The 21,495-nt window shown below is 40.2% G+C and overlaps 2 protein-coding genes across 2 annotated transcripts; one reads left to right on the plus strand and one right to left on the minus strand.

The window, feature by feature from the left end:
- The first annotated feature begins 4,585 nt into the window (after positions 1–4,585).
- Positions 4,586–6,264, plus strand: LOC131878125 (probable chitinase 10). The gene is made up of 2 exons (XM_059224025.1): positions 4,586–4,722; positions 4,791–6,264. Exons 1-2 carry the CDS (start codon positions 4,665–4,667, stop codon positions 6,215–6,217), a joined length of 1,485 nt encoding a protein of 494 aa, XP_059080008.1. The 5' UTR covers positions 4,586–4,664; the 3' UTR covers positions 6,218–6,264.
- A 3,778-nt stretch (positions 6,265–10,042) lies between these two features.
- Positions 10,043–12,479, minus strand: LOC131878042 (S-adenosylmethionine uptake transporter-like). The gene is made up of 2 exons (XM_059223943.1): positions 12,096–12,479; positions 10,043–10,710 (listed from the first exon to the last, which is right to left on the minus strand). The coding sequence occupies exons 1-2, from the start codon at positions 12,439–12,441 to the stop codon at positions 10,187–10,189; spliced, it is 870 nt and encodes a 289-aa protein (XP_059079926.1). The 5' UTR covers positions 12,442–12,479; the 3' UTR covers positions 10,043–10,186.
- Positions 12,480–21,495: the final 9,016 nt, after the last annotated feature.

Consider the following 21,495-nt stretch of genomic DNA (forward strand, 5'->3'; position numbering starts at 1 on the left):
CACAATGAGTTTTTCTAAGAATTTGAAATCAGTGACGGTGCATTAAGAGTATCATAGTAAAATTTGCTCGTGAAAGTATTGAATGCTCATTTAGCTCAACTTAAGTAGAATAGCCATCATCGAAATTCCAAGTAAGTAATCAAACCATCCCTATCACCGACAGGTTATGGTATTTGATTCCATCCCGTTCATACAACTTCAATTAGTCACGTTTATTTCTGAGAAAAGGTTTTTAGTACGTCTAAGAAAGTCATGTTAGCCAGCTCATCGTGGAGTTTCCTTTATGACCAAATTTTGGGTGAACTCCAGCTAAATTCTCATCTCCTTGCACGTAAGGTTGGCGCAAATGAAACCAATAAATCAAATTTTATTGCCTACTCGAGGGCAAAATGACTTCTACGGAAGACTACAGTTCGTAAACCGTAATATTTTGTAATGTACCTGACGCCAAATTGGGACTAAAAACTCAATCCATTTGCTACTAGTATTATGATTGTTTCATCTGAATACTCGAAACTCATTGCCTCCCAATATTTGTCAAAAAACATAGGACTTAACATTGCATTTACAGCTTTCTTCAAATATTGTTAAGAGTATGGAGGACAAACACCTTTGACAAGACTAAGTTGCAACTTGCCTAGCGATGCAAACAGGAATCTAGTAGAATATTCAAAAGATTTAATCATCTCTTTTTTCAGGCAGCAAGCTTTTTCGAGTAATAAGCAACACGCAATCGAGGTAATGCTGACATATCTTGTGTACAGCTCAATCATTGACAGTATATCAGAATTCTGAATAGAAAACCCATATGCAACCCCTTGCCATGCAAATCCTCTCTTCTGGAATTTTACATTAAGCCGGTTTGAGTCAGTTGTCCGAGCGCTTTGTCGTTCTAACATTTGGGCTAACTTTTGGGTGGGTCAAAAAATATATTTTTCGACCGATCCAACACAGTGTTACCAAAAGGTGAACTGACGAAATTTGCTGAGCGACGCACAAACCAGTTATTTGAGGCTTGCAAGATCAGAACGTTTATGGGGTTATAATGGGGCTCAAAGAGTAGTTTTCATCAAGATGGTGGAAACACTCAACAGAAACAGAAGGAGTCAGTCTCAGTTGAGGCTGATATCCAGAGATGTCGGGGTTGCCTTGACTGCGTACTCCGATAACTATTACAACTAACTAACACCAACCATAGACTAATATCAGTGGTCTATGAACCTCAACACAACGTGAAATTCTGTTCAAACTCCATCTATTGGATAAAAATTTAGTGAAGAGTAAAAAAGTCTCCTTTCCTATCAATTTGAAAAACCCACTAGAAGTAACTTGCTACCGTGCTCTATGACAATTATATAAATTAAATGACCGATTGTTGAGTTTCTAACAATACTTGGGTCATTTCTTTTAACAATCAAAGAACAAATTGACGCTCGAGAGTGATAACTAAGGCCAGGCAAAATTTGGATAAAAACATGGTTGCCGAAATTAGTCAGTCTCAGATTTTTCTCCAAACTTATCTAAGGTAATTATGATTTGTGAGTTTTTATGAATTCAAAATAATTTGAAGACATTGTGTAAGCTTCAAACTTTCGTTCTTTTAGTGCGAACATACATGAAAACAGAAAGTTGCGTTTCAAATTCTATTTTCTCAACAAGGACCTTCCCAGGATCATTGAACGATTTTTACCATCAAATTGTATTTTATGGCGCGTAAAATATGGGAAGAAAAGGAATCAACCCTCACATGGAAAATTACTGAAAATGGGGGGAAAAAATTTGTTTTTACCTCTCTGAGCAAAATTGGCGAAAAATACAAAAACATAGCATAATGCAAAAAGAACGAAAACTGAAAACAGGGTGCGTATGTCTGTTACAGCCCAGCTGATGATGGATGACATATATTCCTGCGTACAATTAAAATAAATTTGACATGTATTTGTGTGACAAGGCTATCGGGGTGCCATGTTGGTAGAGCATCCGAATCCTTTTTCGATCCCAGACTAGCCAAGTCCAAGCTTCTTTGGAGTATTTCTTAAATGGGCGAACCTGCAGTCGTTCCGAGGGTGAGGTAATAATTATTGTTGGTTGTGACGCCGAAGCGGGATATCCCTCAATTTGGACACTCATCTTTCAGATGGCAAGCCGAGTGAGAGAGCTGCCATCTGACTTCGTAACAAACAAAACAAAACATGTCAATGTGTGACTAGTTTTTTTGTTTTTGAAATATATAACCAGTTTTAACTTCCCATCAATGATCCGTCGAATTTGTGAAGAATGGTTAAACTCTTGATTGCAGAACACTGGCCAAAATATATAATGCCGTAGTCAATCTTAGCCTAAAAAAAGTATAATCCTTAATGGAACTAGTCAGGGATTATTTGGCCGTCAGAGGTCGAGCGCGTGGGGGGAGAGCACCTAGAAACCCAGGATGACCCATGATCAGCTCGGGAAAACCCCAGACTCGGGTATTGTTTGAACATCAGCTTTATATCGAGTTACAAGAAGCTAGATGGCCAATTTAAAAACCCCGGGCATTGAGCAGGCTAAAACGAGCGCAAAAGGGTAGCTAATTTGCAAATTGTGTTCCTAAAACTTCCCAAATCGAAGGGTGTTCCCCGAAATTTCGGCAACCTGAAGAAACTGTTAGCAAATTGCTTGAAGTTATTAGTGCCCATGTGAAGCTTGCCATCAATTTCAGGTTTAAGTGGTCTTGGAAAGTAGGCTCCAACACAAGGTGAGCAAAACACAAAAGGTGAGCCAGGCATGGCTAGGTACCTTCCTAAGGTGTTTTGTTCTACCCGTCTACCCGTAAGTGCAGTTCTGCGCCATGCAGCTTTGGGCTTTGTAGGGACATCTACTCCTTAGCTCACCCACGGGCTTCTAGAGATATGGACTGCAAACGGAAGTAAAAATATCCTATCTCCTAAACCGCTCATAGTATTCCAAATAAGCAATTCATAGGACCACAAGGTCTTGTTGAATAGATGAACTCAGCCAAGTTTGAGCCCAAACCTATGCTTAGGGAACTCAGGAAACATGCTCAAAGTTATGTAGTAAACACTACATAAAATTTGAATTTTCAGCCTGCCCTTGGTCAGCTTCATAAGCTTTTGACCACATAACTTTGAAACGATCGACTTTGCATGTAAATGATATAAAATTGACCTACCGTTATTTGAATATTTGAAGAGATCTGCGTTTCTTATTTTTTTACTTTAATTCGAAAAGTGGCTCAGAGTTGCTATGTCCAAGAGCAGGCCGATTTGCCGGCAAGCTCGTTCGCAATCCATATTTCTAGAAGTCCGGGGATTGGTGTACATACGAACAAAATGTTCCTTCCATGTTACGTGTGTTGATCAAAATATAATCCCTGAAAACTTGTTGACCACTATTCATTTCCTGCCAACTAAATGGGATCAGTAGGTTAAGTTCGTGGGGCATTGTATCGGTCCTGCACCAACTAAAACCTTAACTTCTTGTGCTATACAAACGGGCGAGCTTATTTGGGAAATGACTGCCTCGTTTTAAAACGTCCGTCTTCACTCTGTGTTTTCAAAGTTCAATTCAATTGCTGATAAGGCCGGTTTTCTCCTGATTCAAAACGGGAACGTCAAGCATATTTTTTCCCTGGTATTTTACCCTTTTAAAACCTATCGTAATGGTAAGGACATTGAGTCTCCACGGCAGTAGGAGTCGAACGCATTGAGGGTGAACATTCTTGATATTGTTGTGTCGAAGGCCTTTGATTGCAATAAAGATGAATTATGAAAAGAACGAGAGAATGATATAATGAATCAGAACATAGTTGCGATCATTCTGAATCGATTTAAATAATACCAACTGGAATATTTAGTCGCACCAGTCTGTAATTTTTCGCACTTGATGGACTGATTTTCAACTAGGTTAGACAATCGGATCCCACGGGCATCAACCCAAACACATTGCAGCAGCCGAAACTTGACTCATATTGTCACAATGAATTGTTTATTTTCAGTAACAAAAAAAAAATCAGATAAAAACGTCTTCTGAAGGTTTTACGACAAAAGATGAAGTTACGTATGTGTACCTTTAAGTTCTTTCGAACGCAGTGTTTTTTAAGTTTTAATTGACATTGGTCATTAACCCGTGAGGTCAAGTACCTTCTTTTTGTGTCTTGACCAACAATATAAAACACACCTTTTGTGCATAATTTAATGTCATAATCTGATAACTAACTGCACAAAGCTCAGAAATTGAAGCTTTAAATATCGAGTCAAATCATTCATTTACCAATCATTAAATTGCGATTAACCTCTAGCTGTAGCAAAATTCAAAACTAGGGAGTAAAAATCTACTCGAGTCTCGAGTTCAAGAACCTCATTACAAAGATTGATGGCTGGCGCATCTTTACTTGAAACAAAATGAACAGCACTTGCTTGCGCTTTGTTTCTTTTCGAGTGTGCGCCAATTGAGTTGGAAACTTCGTGTTTTGTGCTCAATATGTCAGTTGAACTTCCAGATAAGATAATGGAGCCAAGCCAATTCTAAGAACCTTCAAAAGGCCCAGTGTTCTCACCATTGATTAATCATAGCAAAGGTGAGATATTTTCTTTTACTACCATATAAAGGCCCATGTTAAGACTCAGAACATCATTGAAATCTAAACTTGCCTCGAGACGAGTATGAATATGAAGGTGTCCTTGGGCATTACGTTAAGTCTGGCCTTTCTAGCCGTTCAGGGTGAGCTCAACCCAGGATCAAACGAAATCTTATTTGGTATCTAATGGTTCTTCAATTTTTCGTTCCAGCTCAAGCATTCGATTGCACGCAAGTGAATCAAGGTATACTATATCGTGATCCGACAGACTGCGCCTCATTCTACTTCTGCGAAGGTCACACTGCTCACAAATATACTTGTCCTTCCAACCTGGTATTCAACCCGAATATCAATGGTTGCGATTGGCCCCATAACGTGAACTGCGAATCTTCCACCACTGAAAATCCAAGACCAACCCAATCCACCTTCACTCCTCCGTCGACCACAGTTTCTTCCCCTTCGACAACCAGCACCAACCCATCCCAATCAACAACTGTCCAAACAAGGTCGACAACCATGCCGACCGGCGGTTCTACCCTCGGGAAAAAGGTGGTATGTTACTACCCCAATTGGGCGTATTGGCGACAGGGCATTGGGAAATATCAGGTCCGGGACATTGACTTCAGCTTGTGCACCCATGTCATCTACTCTTTCGCTGTTTTGAGCCCTGACTACGAGATTGTGGCTCACGACAGTTACTTGGACCTGGCCTCTAATTGGGGACTTGACAACTACAGACTCTTTGCCGGTATGAGAGGTCTCTACCCCAATACCAAGTTCATGATTGCCTTGGGTGGCTGGAACGATTCACAGGACAATAAAGGCCGCTACCAGACCATGTTGAGAAGCCAGAGCTATCGACAAAAGTTTGTCAACTCGGCAGTGCTATTCCTCCAAAAGTACGGGTTTGATGGCTTGGATCTTGACTATGAATTTCCTGATGCTGGTGACAAGGTTGGGTTTGCGGCCTGGGCCCGAGAACTGAGGGCAGCCTTGGCTCCCCATGGCTATGAGTTGACGGCGGCCATTTCGGCGGGTGAGAGTAAAATTCGGGCAGGGTTGGACATTCCCAGTTTGTCCCAAAGCTTGGATGCTATTCACATCATGACGTATGATTATCATGGCAGTTGGGAGACCCAAGCCGACCATCATGCTCCCATGAGCCAAAGGTCGTGGGACACGGTTCGAAATGATGTCGAAAACACGGTCAATGTTCTGAGAAGGATGGGCGCTCCTGCTAACAAGTTAGTCCTGGGTATTCCAACCTACGGGAAAAGTTTCACGGTCTCGGGCACCAATGGAGCCCCTCCCATGCCTTCAAGCGGTGGGGGTGTGGTCGGACCTATCACCAATCAAGTTGGTACATTGTCTTTCATGGAAATTTGCCTGAAGATCAAGAACAATGCTTGGACTCTGATCGACGATCCAGCTGGACCTTACGCTTATAAAGGAGACCAATGGGTGGGCTTCGATACTGCCAAGTCAACCAAGGCCAAGGCTCAATATGTTTTGGATCAGGACCTGGGAGGCGCCATGATTTGGGATCTCCCCTCTGATGATTTTTCCAACCAATGTGGACAAGGACCTTACCCCTTGCTTACTGCCATCAACCAAGTTCTTACATATGCTTCGCCATAAATGCAGTTTGATTTTTGATTCCAAATATATTTGTTCTTGCATTATCATCCAGATTATTTCTTTTGAAAGTGAAAGAAGCTGATCTGTTAGTTGGTTTTACGTTAGACTTGAACAATTTTTGGACAAAAGTACCAATCAACCCTATATTTAGAGTGTTGGCAGATCCATCAACACCAAACTGTTGGTATGTCAGATACCACATTATGTCAGAGATGCATAGGAATTAGGGAATCATTCAGTTAATGTCACTTGGGATTCAATTCCCACGTCAAAAATTAACAGAGGTCAAAAGTGATGGCAAAATCAAAGTATCGTTCAGAGAAAGCACAAAATAAAAAGCCCTTGCCAAACAAACACTTCGGAGGGACACAACCTCCACTTTAAACTCACGAACATCTTAAGTATCTCATGTGTTAGAGATTCCATTGACGTGTACTCTAACACAACCCTGGATTGGCGGTTTGTCGCAACAAGATTGGAAAAGCTTGACAAGTGAAAATAAACGATGCAATAATAACTCCCTTGAAACAAGAGATGCAAGGCAGGAGTCCGTGGAGTCATTATTAGAAATGGCTCAAGGGACAGGTGCTTTTGCTCCACTTGGGGCGTCATGCAAACAGTATGGGATCAACTTTCGTCACTTTCTTGATCATTGAGTTATGTATCATAAGAGGCAAATAGATGAAGATCAGGCCATAATAGCTGAAAAGAATCATTAGCAAACCCTTTCAAAAAAGTGGATGGGGTGTGAAAATGGGCCCAAGGTAAGGCAAAAATTACCGCTTTTCCAAGTTTCCTTGTGGGAAAAAAATCAGTTGATCCACATCAGTTAAGATGCAACCTCCATTGACCATGTGAGGATCAGCTTCGTTGTCCAGTTGAGGGTCACTCATCTGACCCTAGACTCCATCTGTCAATTTGTCCAACAACCAAACTGAAAGAAGGAAAACATGTTCTTGCAAAGTCTTAAAAGTGTGTTTTTAACTACGTTATATACATATTTGAACTTCAAATGAATATTTCACCCAAAACAAACTTGTTTCTTTTGTTATTTGCGATCCCATAAAGTTCGAATGTAACGAAAGACACTATTCTTTAATCAAAAAATTAAAGAAAAAAACAGATCCAGCTCAACTGGATCTCATGAAATCGGTATTGTATAACGGCAGCCTTTCTCACGGAGTGTGCATCGAATTTGGCGCCTGCAGCGAATACTCATATGAAAGAGTCAGTCAATCTGGGAAATTTTCTAGGCCGTTTAAAATTGGTTACTACATCACCTCAATTTTCAAAGGTGGGGATTGCTCCGTTCCAAAGAGTTACCGTCACATATCGTCAGCCTCAAACTTGGGCATTTTAGACAAAATGGACCAGTGAACTTCCGCGGAACAAACCAAAACCATAATCACAAACCCTCAATCACTAAATAACACTCGTTTCCCGCGTTGAGGATTCGGTTGAAAATGAGAGGAGTTGGTAGAGGTGATAGGAAGCATGTATTTAACTTAGCCTAAAATTGTGTCTTTTCGTTTCTTTGTTTTTTTTTATTCCAAACGGTTTGAAAAGAAATATCTCATATATTGTAAGTAATTTAAACTGAACGAGGGCTTCTTGGACTATCCCTGACAAAAACTAGACTTTATTAAATGGTAAGCCGAAATTGAGGATACAAAAGAGCGTGAAGGATGGAAAGTGAAAAAACCAAATGAAAAGGGACACTGTCTAAGCAGGTTTGGTTCGTAAGCTGGAATAACTAAGTCGGGAAATTGTTGCTTCGTGAATAATCGGAGCAATCGTTTGCTCATCACCATTTCAGTTGAATCAGTTCATGTCGAAGTTATTAACCAACATCAATTTTTCCTAATCCTACGCAACAAAGGCTTTCATTTCAAATGGGCTCTTTAGCATTCAAACCATCGTGTACCTGGTTTAACCTGGCTTTTCTGCTTTCTATTCAGCCAGTCATGCATGAATAAAAAGGGATTAAAGCCTCGATCACTTTTCCCTTTCATTCATCCTCTCCCCCCCTTCCACCGCAGAGACTGCAACACATTAAATTACAAATCTACATCACACTTTCACTAATCTGGTATTTTTTAAACATAAGATTTTGCTTGTTTACTAATGCTTAACTCATGTTAACGGAGTCCCATGTGGTTCAAAGCTGACAATTTGCTTCGACATATGTTCCCAAAGGTGGGAAGCACATCCAAAAGCAATACTGAATTATAAAACATACAAGTAGATGGGTAGTTTTCAGAGATTTTGGTTCATTAAACTAGTTCGAGATGCAACCAGTGCTTTAGGAAGGGTGAATATTCAGTATTTGGTTTCCCAATGTAGGTTGTGTGAAGATGTGTCAATAGGGCTCTTTTCACCCTTCAGTCAGTTGGGGATTAAAAACGGCCTCTGACCCATTGTTGGGGAATTCCATACCCTTATTATCTACCACCATCAGACTCCAGTCAAGAGTTTAATAATGCAATACAAGTGAAGAATATTCCCATTCCCATTGACGATGCAAGGATTGGATGAAAATTGGATCTTTTTAATTTTCCTTCTTATGTTCTTATGTTTTCTGCGTTCAGGGTTGCTGTTTGTAATATTTGACGAATTGGACGTTGTTGGTCGTATTTCAAGATTAATGAGGTGCGACGGCGAGAGTTTGCAAGCATTTCAACAGACACTGAAAATCCATTTCTCATGGCTTCACTTTCATTTTAATGCTGATGCCCCGTGCGTTTCTTTTGCTGTTTCATCTAAGCCGGAATTCAAAACTGATTTTGTGATTTAATGAATTGGAAGCAATGGAGACTCATGAAGCTCCCTAAGGAGTTCCAATATTACCATCCATATGGACAAGCATGATAAAGGAAAACTTGTGATCACGTTGATTTATTATCTCTGCATGAACTTTATGGGTTTTGTCAACAGCAAAAAAATTGTAATCAAGTGAGCAGCCGTGAGATTGGAAATCCAAGGGCAAAAAAACTGGATAAATTATTACTTGATACTCGGCGGGCAGTATTTCCATATCGACCATGGAGGCTTTGGAATAGGAATACCAAACTACAAATCCAGAGAGCTTATCTTTAAAGACAAAAACGAGGATCAGAGACAGAGCCTTGAACTTTATAAAGCAAACAAAATGTATGTAGTTGTCCTTGTTTAGAAGGGGAGTTTTTACACATCTCTGTTTTTTTGCTGAAGCGGAGATCGTCAAACTCTAATTAACATGTTGCTTGCATATTCAAACCAAGAAAAATGAACCGAATAAATAATGAACCCCCAGTCCCTATGAATGCTCTTTTCAGGTGGGATCCGAACCCCACCCCGAAAACGAAGGGAATGATTTTGGGGGAACATTTTTGAGCTGGCTTTTAATCCAGGAAGAATGGGTTAAACTGCAAAGTCACAACCCAGACTGAACCCCCATGCTAATAGTCCAGGCATTCATTCACGAGACAATGACATGGATATTAGTGTGTCACTCAAAGTTAGGAGAATTTTTTAGGCAGTTCAAGCTGGAATCACAATCATGGATGTTACTCAGCAAAAAGAGGAGTCATTAATTTTCCCAGTGAGGTCCCCTTGTTCCCAGTTAACCCAAGATAATAACTAACATTTATTCCATGTGAAACCGTGTCATGCTCCCGATTGATGGAGCCATAGATATTCTTAGCCTACTTGATGGCACTTTTTAATCCGTCTACCATTTCCATACAGTGGCTTATTAAGAACTGCACTCATCTATGTTCCGAACAACTTGATCTCTTGATGCGATTCTGTCAGCTTGATAAATCTTTTATTTTCATTTGTTTTGTATTCCCCATGAAGTCCTTACGCCCGCCCGACTTTAGAAGGGCAAAAAAAGGAACTTGAAACAATGCATGCAAAATTGCATTAGGACATGACCTAATCAGAGCTGTCAGTGGCCAATCCGTTGTTCGTTCCAATAAAGCCTGCTGCCTATTTCTTCTCCTCACCCAAGCATGGTAGATATCCAGCTTTGGATCCGGCGAGCAAAATAATGGCCCCCATGACAAATCCAGCTCCTACTATCTCATAGCTATTAGCGGGTTCATTCATGACAAATATCTGCAACAGAAAGTCCAAGACAATTTCGGAGCATCTGATGAGCGAAATCGTATTGGGATCCACCCGCTGATTGGCCATGAACATGAGGAGAAGCCTGAAAAAGGTGTTGGTACTCATGAACAATATTGGAGCATAATTCTCCGTCAACTCCAACCAGAGCTCTATCAGGCCTTGGCTTTGCAGCGGATAGAAGCTAACCATTAAAAAACTGGATGGAATACTGGTGTAAACCAAGGCAGTGAATGGTGACACTTCTTTTAGAAAACCATTGACCAAAACTCCTTTTAGGGCAGAGATAAGGGCCCAATTGACGGAAATGATCACGCCTGTCCAGAGTGACACCGTTGAATATCCAATAGGTTTCTCAAAGCGTGACCATATGACCATGACTTCACCTGGAACACGAAATTAGGTTAAAAGCGACGATTTGATGTCTGCAAGAATTCTGATCATTTCTCTGAGAAGATATACCAACAATTGTGGTTGTGCACATTGAGAATAGGACATGTGTGTGATTTGGCACCGAAAAAGAAATAGGTTCCATGGGTGAAGATACTCCAGTGGGGTGTAGACAGAAACTCCAAAGAGTTAAATCAAGGACGATGACAGTATTAACAATTCCGAATTGCGCAGTCGTCAATGCAACATTTTCTGCAAAATTGCATACCGTGTGCGTCCCGAATTTTTGTACACAAGTAAAATAAGGGTGATAGCTGATCCTTTATTTCCAACCAAGTCATAGCCCATCAATTATCCTGCTCGCTGAATCCAAGGAAAATGCACCCAGAACTTTGATGAGAATATCTAAATCAATGCAAAAAGTTACAAGATCTATTCCACAACTCGTTGTGGAAATTTTCCACAAATCTGGCAAGAATTTCGATTTTTCAAGTCTGCCAAAAATTGATAAAAAGCTTTTTATTTTTGAAAAGGAACCTCTACAGGCTGACCATGAACCATGGCATAATACAGACACGTATGAAAATACTTCATGTCATTTGCCAAACATTAATAGACAGATACTCTTCATGGAAAGTCCATGGAATTGAAGTCCATATTTGGCTCCAGAATGGGATGCCCTGGGATGTTGTTTTCTTCGTAGACGAAAAATGGAGCATTTTTGGTCCTTTTGCCACAACCTATTAGGGATGTGCTATGATTGAGGAAATTTCTGCATATCTTGTGATAGGAAGTTATCAGGTCTAAACTTAGCTTTAAGGCCAAGATCCACAACAGGTTATTCCCATGGGGTTTGTCAAAGATGGTATACAAATAGTTTAGCCGATCATCGTCCTTTGAGAAAAACAATGACCCAGGAGGATATATTCAACTTGTGAAGAAAGTATTTTTTGAGCCGAAGGTGGGCATCAAAGAAGATGTTTTACATTTAGGCGAAGATGTGGGAGGCCACAAATAGCAAAATTGGGATTGAACTAATCTTAGACATCCATGAGTGAATTTTGTGACCATGAAAATATGGGCTAATTATTCAGGAAAGATCAATTTAACCTGATGGGTCGACATCAAGGGCCCCTATATCTAAGTTCCGCAATGCTTTCCCAATACTTTCAGAGCGAGCTTTAACCAAATGATTGCCAAAGTTCAGAAATAACAAGAGTTAGGCTTTAAGAATAGGATTTTCTTAGATATAGGAAGCTGGAATTAATGTATCCCCACAACTTTTCATTAGCAAATATGATTACAAGACTTTGCGTTAAGTTTCTACTTCGCTCGAAAATACCTCGTCTGAAAGCGCAAAAATTCAATACCCATACGGTACCTGAGATGATCACTGCTCCAGACCAAAGATGGATCGGTTCGGCCTTCTGTTTCAAAATGACAAAGGCCAGGACAAAGCTGAATATCGGTATTGAGAACATGATCACAACCACATCTCCCAAGGGTAGAAATGTCACAGCAGCATAGGAAAAGTTCAGTCCCAGAAACACTATGACAGCAGAAGCATAAATCACCGGCATGGTACGCTCGCCACATTTAACCAGATCAACAGGTTTCCAGGGGATCGAGTTGATCATGATCATTGCGGAACTCACCACGGCGCAAAGAAGAAACTGTGGAGTTAAGGCCAAAATAGGGCTCACATGATAAACTTTGTTTAAGTACATGGTTATGCTGTGATTGATTGAGCTTAGTAGACACAAAATGATCCCTAGAGATTGTGAAGAGAGCTCGTGCGAAGCCATTGTTTGAATGCAGAAAAAAATCTTTGACAAGTCTTTAATCCCAAAAATGAACATGTGTTATTAAGAGGAAAAAGGTCAACCTATCCTTGCTAAGTGAAAACGCACCTGGAATGAAATAATTACTCTCATTTTAACGTGCTTGGTGAAAAATTAAAACACACCTTGAACATCTAACAACAATAAATACTTCTATGTGGTAGAAGTAGGAGGATGAAACCCCATGGAGACTAGTTGTATAACTATCTAAGTTCAAACATTGGCAACGTGAAAAGTCCAATGTCTTTTTTCAATCACTTATTTATTTGGACATTGAAGCAGAAAAGGAAGAAGACGTCACCATCAACTTTTGAGAGGTCACCCATACTTTTGAGGCTTTACAGTTTTTTCTTAAGGGATTTATTTAGGATTTCAGTTCTTTTATCCATGGCAGGAATGGTTTATGTACGATTGCATCTTTATAAATTGTTGCAGTTTAACACATTAACCTGCTTAACAAATACTTTTTGCTGGAAAAAAGCTGTATTTGGACTTAAGTTTCCTATTTTTACAATAGATCTTTTGAAATCTTAGAAAAGTGTTTCTCTAATATAACGATTTGTATCTTGGTTTTTAGCGCCTCTTTTGTTTTGCACAGTGACCCAGTCACCTCCCTAAACTTGTGCTGACATCATCATAGCTCCTATTTCAGTGAAGCAATGTTGTAATTTTAGTCAATGGTTTGTAGCGGGTTTACCTTCAACATTTTTAATCGGCGAGGAGGCATCATCGGTTGCGCTAATGCCGAAATTGTTCATCTCAGTAAATAATATTTTTCATGACCAAGTGATTTTTTTCAATCTTTGGTAAAATATGTTCATCGACAGGATATTAACGAATTTTGTACATTTTAGTTGTTCAATACACGTAATGAATCAAGAGTAAAGGGCAAAAAGGAAGAAGGATAATTCTGATCCGAAACTCATAAAGAACAATGTTTGGTAGTGTACTTGGTATCAAATAATTTGCCAAACGTCATTGAATTAGAAAATGCGTCTGAAACGTAAGGCTATAAAGATAAAATCTTTTGTGTACCGTTTTGACTTTACATTCTATTTTAGAGCCTTGGCATGCATATATTACTAAATTTTTGGTTACTTTTCTCTTATTTGTGTTTAACGACCTTAGATATCATTGCCAAAAGTCAATTTCAAGTTTAAAAATTCTTGATGTAGAAATTTGACAAAATTCTAATAACGTTGAATAACTTGGTTGGTACTTCGAAATTAATTCTAGCAAAAAGCGACAAACTTGAAAATTGAAGTGTTGCCTGTTTCGTTATAGTATTTTAATATCATGACAGGATAGTGCTGCTTTTGGTGCTTTAATATGAATGATAGCCAATATCGCATTTTTTATCTTTTTAGGCGCCAAACGCAACTTTCAAATTGTAATAACTAAGCATCTGCAAACTAGATGCCAATGAAGTCTCATGTCAGTAAACAAATAAGTGTACTAATAATACTGATTGACTAGGTTTTTGGCAGTGATATGTTTTGATGTATTTTAAGTGATTCCACACACTTTTCTGAGCTAGTTTTAAACATACATTTTTTCTTTTACAAATGTTCTCCATTTTGTTTGTTTGACAAAGAATAGCGTATTTGAGCAAAAACTTACCAATAACATAGCTACGGTCTCCGATCATAAAAATATTTCACATTTTGATTTCACCTCAGAGTCCAGAAAAAAAAAATCCTCGTGGCTATTCACCATTGGCCATCGACAGCAAGGAGCCGTGTCAAAATCAAACAAATGACTTACATCCTCAGGACTGTCAGTAAAGCTAAGAGAGGCTAGAGGTGAACAGGGAAAGGGGAACAAGATATGTGGCATTGAAACCCATTCAGTTCAGCCTGTACGTGAGTAAAATGTGCGCCTGATGTGGTGTATGTCTGTGTGCGTTTGAGAGCTGTACTCCCAGCGTTCGATTCCTGTTCAATACTCAAGCGAGCATCCAAGCGAGCATCGGGTTAAACAGCCATTAATGTCAATACTACACGGAGGCATTCCTTCATTTCATTCACTACCACATATGGCGAGCGTGGTTCCGAGGGAACAAGCACGTTCTTCGAACTCGTTCGTTCACAGGGTGTCAAACCAAGCCGAATTCTTGTGGTTCGAGAGCAGGTATTTTGGGTCATGTGTGTGAGTTAATTTTGGTCGATCTGCGGTTGAAGAATGAGGATGCTGTTGTGTATTCAAAATCATTTGGATCCACCCGGTTGTTCCAGTCGGAAGAGAGGAACTTAAAACCGAAGAGTTGGGAAAAAAGTAATTTATGAGATTTTCCTCGAAGTCAATGAAGCATCATCCGTTCACTTCGTTTTTTTTTTAGGGGGATGACTTCGACATCGAAACCAAAGAGACATTCACATTGAAAATAGATCAGAATCTTTGCTCTTTTTTGTTTCAGCTGTATTGTATTGTATTAATTATGGGCAATAAACCGGGTGCTTTGGCCTATTTTACATTCATTAGATGAGTGTGTAACGTTGGTCAACGGAAGTTGGGACACAGGTATGAATTGACAAATAAGGTTCTAGGGTGAAGCTTTGCAGTACAAATTGTCACTGAGGACGCAGGTTCTATTAGTGACGGCGGAGAGCCTGAAATTGTACGAAATATTTGTGCGATAGAAGGAGACAGCAATTTCAATAAAAATGGCACATGTGTCTTCTACATTCCTTGACCTGAATCTCCTTTGACGGTGATGCGAATCAAAGTTTAGAAATGCAGATGTTTCAAAGACACCTTTGGGTCATAGCGAAGGTAAGTATGACAAATGTACGATAGATAATAAACTATTTATGTTGTTCACATTTTTTATGTTCTTTGCAAAACAATTTCTACCAACCTCAACAAGCATAACATTAAAGCAACAATTTTTCGTTTATTCTTAATGGGGTACTTCCAACAGGATATTTCAAAGTTTTTACCATAGTTTATGCAACAAACAGTTTACTGTATTTTTTTTTTAACTATCATTGCCAATTGACAAAAAAAGAAACGAAACCTACAGTCTCACAATTCATAGTAACCACTTAGGAAAAATAGACCTTGAATTTGGTGGCTTTGAAATGAGCAATGACACGGAACTGGAATTTGCCTCAATTGGTTCATTCAATCCACTTTTTGATCAATGTGGGAAAGGGGGGGAGTATATAAATATAAGGAATGGTATATAAATAACAGGGAAATATATGTACACATCAATAGGTAGTCAAGTAACAATTGATAATACATAATGATATCAAATCATTTTGTAAGTGAAAACACTTACGCATATGAATCAATGTGAATCTATTAGCCATGTTAGGCCCAATCTGATTTGATTTGCAAAATTTGCAAGTCCACTCTTGCGGTTAGTCCATAAACGACTTTTCAAAATTAGTCAGGCGACCTCAGAGTAGTAGATTATTTATTAAGGATTTTCGACTGGAGTATCTTTAAGAAAACGACGCTTGAGGACTCATACGGAACTGAAGCACTTAAGACAAGAGTTTGTACAAGACCCTTAAATTTCGGTCTGTAACTATAATCCCCAACTTTGAGGACATGTCTGAAATATCCCTGAGGCTTTAAAAGAGTTTCCTTTTTCAATTTGACTTGTCACTCGTGTTCATTAAGCGGACGGACGTTGTCAGAGTCTGGTCTCGTGGCCAAAAATAAACTGTGATCATTTCAACTTGTTCATTTGTCTTTCGCAAGTTCGAAAGCGAAGACAGAAGACCTAAATTTGGGCTGTCGGTCCAGAACAACTTGGCATGGTGCTAGCTACATAGCAGTGCTAGCGGCGCTATCTACTGTAGCACCTTTGGATATGCTGGGCGAGGATTTACGTCGGGTTCCAACCGCACCAGGGTATTTATGGCAAAAGACGATAATTTCTCACCAATTCCCATCGGGCTTGATGACAGTCCGAGTGCCAAATACCGGATGAGCAACATCATTAGGCTACGAAACAAATTATGAAATGCAAATGGGGAAACAAACATGAGAGGTTGCATTCTGTCTCGATCTCACGGATCTCTACGCCCTTCCTTCTGTTTGACGCTATTGCAACCAGATATGCCAATCTAACTGAGAAAATAAGAATGAAAGAGATCCACTAAAAGTTACCCCTTTTTATGACAATCGGGCGCAAACCGGATAGAGATGTCAACACAATGTCTGAAAAACATGATCTCCCATCCAGCATTGGATGGGATTGCCAGGGATGGGAAGGGGAAGAGAAGGAGACTGGATCTGGCAATGAGTAAAAAGTTAGGACAAGACACGATTTGTCGTTCGTTGATCATTAATCTTTTTTCCCGGGCAAGACTATGAATGAAGCTGGAGAAACTATGCGATATTATTGGCGATTGGGATATACAGTAGCAGCTGCTTCGGTCGGTCTACGACACCTTGTCAGTTGAAGACCATTAGGAGTACTTGGATGTCGATCTTACTTTCCAGCAGTTTGAAGTTCAAATAAAAAGAGGAGAGAGACTTTTCTCTAGCGAGACTTTTGGTCCCTCTCATGCTGCATGATGTTATGAGGAGCCGACAGCTTACGACCCAACAAAGTCCCGAGATCAGGAGATTCTCAAGCTAGGATTAAAATGCCATGGGATATTGTGACAAATTGCATTCAGGTGTGAAATGTGCGTAGTTTTATTGGAAAAGAGATCAGAGACGATATTCGAGTGAGCTCAATATAGGGAAGACCGTAAAAAAGAAAACTTGTAGGTTAATAAAGCAATAACATTGAAGCTATTAGTAGCCTTTAGATAGAGTTGAAGTTAGAACGAATTTTGCAAGAATTGAATTGACGGGAATTTTGGCTGTCGTGTTTTTTTCACAACAGAGGAACTTGTCAAAGCCCTTGAATTGCACATGTGAGCACCGAGTATGTGCTAACAAGCTTTTCTTGAGTCATTCTTTGTGGTTGACTCAGGAATGTCCTGAGGATTATACATCCAAAGTTCAGTGCGAATAAACAGAGTTCATCCACCTTTAAAAACAAATGTACGTACTACATTACGTAAAGCAGAACTTGAAACAGGTTGAAAGTCTCGATTGTTTTTGTTTTCATTGATACTTTATAGAAGACAATCGTCTTTGGTCCATAAATGTCCCCCAATTTCTATTCAAACGGTTGAGTTGGTCGTTTGCTCAAATAATGGCTTTGATTTGTGAACGAATAATAAGCCCGATTCTTCACGAACGAAGACATCCGAGCGCGAATTGCCCGAATTTCCCGGTTGTAATGTTGTCATTTTTGTTGCAAAGTGACTGGATTCTTAGCGGGGGGCTTCCTGAAGTGAAAGCCCAACCAAAATGGCCAACAAATCTCACTCAATAGCCTGTCAAACATTCCCACTTCCCATGAATGTTGTTGCCTCCTCCTCCTCTTCCTATACAAGACTGTTTGAAAATCTACATATGATCCTTATCTCTGGTAGCAATGTAGTAGCTCGTTGTTCTTCTTATACAACATGTACATATTCCTGAAATTCGAGACCTGTTTTGTTAAAATAGTTTCCAACGATCCAACACAATAGTGAACTCATGAAGAGAGAGAAAGAGACGTCATTGATGAACGAGTACAATATGTTGACTGAAAAGCTGCTTCTCCTTGGACCTTCTGTATTGATAGTTGTCGGAGAGTTCGTCCACAGACCTCCTCTCACTTTTGAATGGAGTGTTTCACGAACACCCAAATGGGAGAGTCAAACTTATGCATTCCAAGGTGATTATTGCAGTATTAAGGGTACTCAAGTATTGGATCCTGGATGGATTCTGCATGAATGGCCCAAAGGCAAAATCTCCCACGAGGATAACACTCGAGTTGTGGAGTGCAGTGATCATCATCCCCATCCTACAGAGGAGAAGAACAGCTTATAGTCAAACCTGGAATTTCAATCAATATCCATCTCTTGCTTGAATAGATGTAGACAAGAATCAATCACTTCAGAATGGAGAGGGACAGGGACCCGAATCTCAATACACAAAGGAGGGAAAACTCGAATAGGATTCGACAGGACTAGATTAGACTATTCCTCGATTTCCTTCACATTTCTTCTCAAAAGGGTTTGGAAGTTAGGGTGGGAAAACACGGTGAATTATAGCGGCTTTTTATAGACACGTAGATCGCAATACATCAAAACTACTAATCTCCCTCACAATGGCTTGTGGACAGTAATCGTGCTTTATTGGCCGATCAGGTCTATTTTAGGTCACTTTTTGCATGTTGAAAATATCCAAATATGAGATGAATAGACAAAAGCAAGTTTCAATGGTTTATGGCTTGACTCCAACGTCAACACAGATGAAAGGGTGGCCATGAATTATTGCACAGCATCTCCATTCTCAATGTACACTTCATAAATCTCCAGGATAGATAACACCATGATCTTTGATACCATTATCATAAATTAAACCGCCACTCCAGCCACAGTTATAGACTGCGAGAACTTCCGAGTTTGCGTTCTGCTCCGTGAATAAGTGATAAAATAAATGTTATGACTGGAATACAGGTTGGGTGTGTGGCCAAAAGAATCACTAGATAGATACATGCCATTCCCCTTTGATTGGGTGGGTCCTCTGATCGTTTTCCCAAAGCTCTCAATGATGCGATGAAGGGTGAAAATTGCTCTGTCATGCGAAAGCTGATTCTCCGACCAAAAAGCAACAACCACCATACCAACCATTGATGCCATTCCAACTAACAAGCTCACTTCTCTCTCCGCCAATCCCCCCCCCCATGTTCTATGGGTCTTGAAGCTTGTTGGCGATCGACTCGAGAAATGACCCCCCATTTTCTCGTACGTCCATCCATCCAACATTTTCCCATCAGACCAGCACAAATGAGAAGAAGGAAAAAAATGGTTTTTGTCCTTGATTACCTCGGAATTTTTGTTAGCTAACCATGAAACGTGCTTAATTCTGGAAATAAATGTTTGTTCATCAATTTGAAGTTGAGAATCAATTGTGCTTGCTTTATGAAAAAATGAAAAATGAGTTCCCCCTCCACAAGCTCACAAATCCCAAGACCACCATTACATACACTCCAACCATGAATCAGTAGCAGTCCTAAATTGTCATGGCAGATGGTCGTGGATTCAAAACTATGTTTGTTCGAATGGCCAAAGACGAGCTGAGCTCGATCAAAGCATCAAATTCATGCGAAACTTCGCCTCTCCTCTTGGTCACCCTCAGCTTGAAGAACAACCCGCTCAAGTTCGCACTATAATTGAGGCACATTGAGAAAAGCTGTTGTAAAAATGTTCCAGTTAGGTGGTCTGATGAGTGAAAGCCTTTGAAGCTTGCCAAGACATGTGTGAGGAGAGTCTTTGTGAGTGCAATGAGTCAAATATCGTTAGGCATCAATGACTTTTGGCATTTGACACTGACATTTGTCCCGGGCGCCCGCTCGGGTTCGAGGCTTTTTGAGATCTCGTTTTGATTGACACCTCGGATTTTTCAAGCCCATTTCAGGGTTGATTGGGTTTCAATGTCAAATGGGAAGATAACAAGCCTCAACTACTGACACATGCTTTCTGGAGAGCCCTGTTTGACTGCCCTGTCTCTCACCGGGTTAAAGTGCTCCCAATGTAATTACGGATTCAGCGGTTGAATAATGAAGGTTGGCCAAGAGAAAGTACTACTGTACCCTGATGAAGCTATCATCGCCGTCGACCCCGATGTTCTCTTGGTACTCATCAATAGCTGAAGCTACTTTGCTCGCTTGGGAGGAAAATGAAAAAAAGAACCAGAGATGGTGTCCAATCAGGGCTTGACATGAAGATTGGATGCCACTTGTTCAAGAGGGCGGAGTTGAAGATTTTCAGGGGAGAACATTCCAATCAATCCTGTCATCGGAAGAGAAAATTAGGCCAAGCTTTTATCGAGGAACGGATCTTCTGCCCTAAAAGTGAGGTATGATAATGACTACTGCAGACTTTCGGTTCGATAGAAGAGGCTTTAGAATGAACTCATTCAGTTGGGGGCCATTCTGTGAAAGCAACGACAGATTCATATTTAATGCTTTTGACCGGACAATGTGTGGTACTCAAGTTTGAATTGAGACAGAAAACGTGACAATAATCCAAATCGGCCAGTGTCAAAAAAATCCAGATCCGTCTTTTCCCACTGACCATTGGTCGGCCCTCGGATGATGCGATGTGAATGAGTCTTTGGTGACATTTTCGGGGAGTTTTTTTTAAGGACTGAGAGGGAACAATTTGCATATCTCAAACTCAGCTGTCAATTTCTTCCCTTCTTTTGGGGTTGATGTGAGCTTCTATGCTACTACAGCGTCACCAGCAGCAGATGTCAAACAAGCTGAAAAAGCTTTGAGCCTCTTTGTTTTCCCAAAGAAAAATCTAAACAAAATGATGTTTGAAAATGTGGTTTTCTAGACAGATTGACAGCAGCAATTTTTCTCTCATGAGAGCGAGAGAAACGCCTGAGATCTGGGAAAGAAATGTTCGGGAAACTGGCCACAAGCATCCAGAATGCTCATTGGCGATATCGTGCTCTTCCTCGTTGATTTGCGCCGTTTGTGTCGAAACTTGCACTAAAACTAGGATGTCTACGTGTTGGTATTTGAAAGGCAAATGAACTCCCCGACCAAGCACAGTAGCTGGTTAAGACTGTCTAGACCGAGAGCAAAAAGCGAAAAACCAAGCAGGGTAGTATCCTAAAAGCCATCTCTCTCTTAAGAGGACCGGAACTCATCCCTAGTTTTTGTGCTAAAACGATCCCATGAATGGTGGTGTAGTGTGCATTACTGCCCCAGAGATGGATTACGAGCTTGGTGTTATGTGTGGGACTTGCTTTTTGCCTCGGAAGAGAGAAAATGTCCCGTGTGAGTGCACAAAGCCATCATTATTCTGATCTGCTCAATGTATCGGAGATCGTTTTCTCGTAAAGTTGGTTCAATTTTTCACGATT

The sequence above is a fragment of the Tigriopus californicus genome, chromosome 3 (genome assembly GCF_007210705.1).
Source record: "Tigriopus californicus strain San Diego chromosome 3, Tcal_SD_v2.1, whole genome shotgun sequence".
Classification (NCBI taxonomy): Eukaryota; Metazoa; Arthropoda; class Copepoda; order Harpacticoida; family Harpacticidae; genus Tigriopus; species Tigriopus californicus.

What these genes read in the sequence shown, in the direction of transcription:
- LOC131878042 (XM_059223943.1), bottom strand. Translation starts at nt 12,441, where the DNA reads ATGTACTTAAACAAAGTTTATCATGTGAGCCCTATTTTGGCCTTAACT. An exon ending in TGGAGCAGTGATCATCTCAG is followed by an intron (nt 10,711 to 12,095) that starts GTACCGTATGGG and finishes TTCGTGTTCCAG; the next exon opens with GTGAAGTCATGGTCATATGG.
- LOC131878125 (XM_059224025.1), top strand. Translation starts at nt 4,665, where the DNA reads ATGAATATGAAGGTGTCCTTGGGCATTACGTTAAGTCTGGCCTTTCTA. An exon ending in GGCCTTTCTAGCCGTTCAGG is followed by an intron (nt 4,723 to 4,790) that starts GTGAGCTCAACC and finishes TTTTCGTTCCAG; the next exon opens with CTCAAGCATTCGATTGCACG.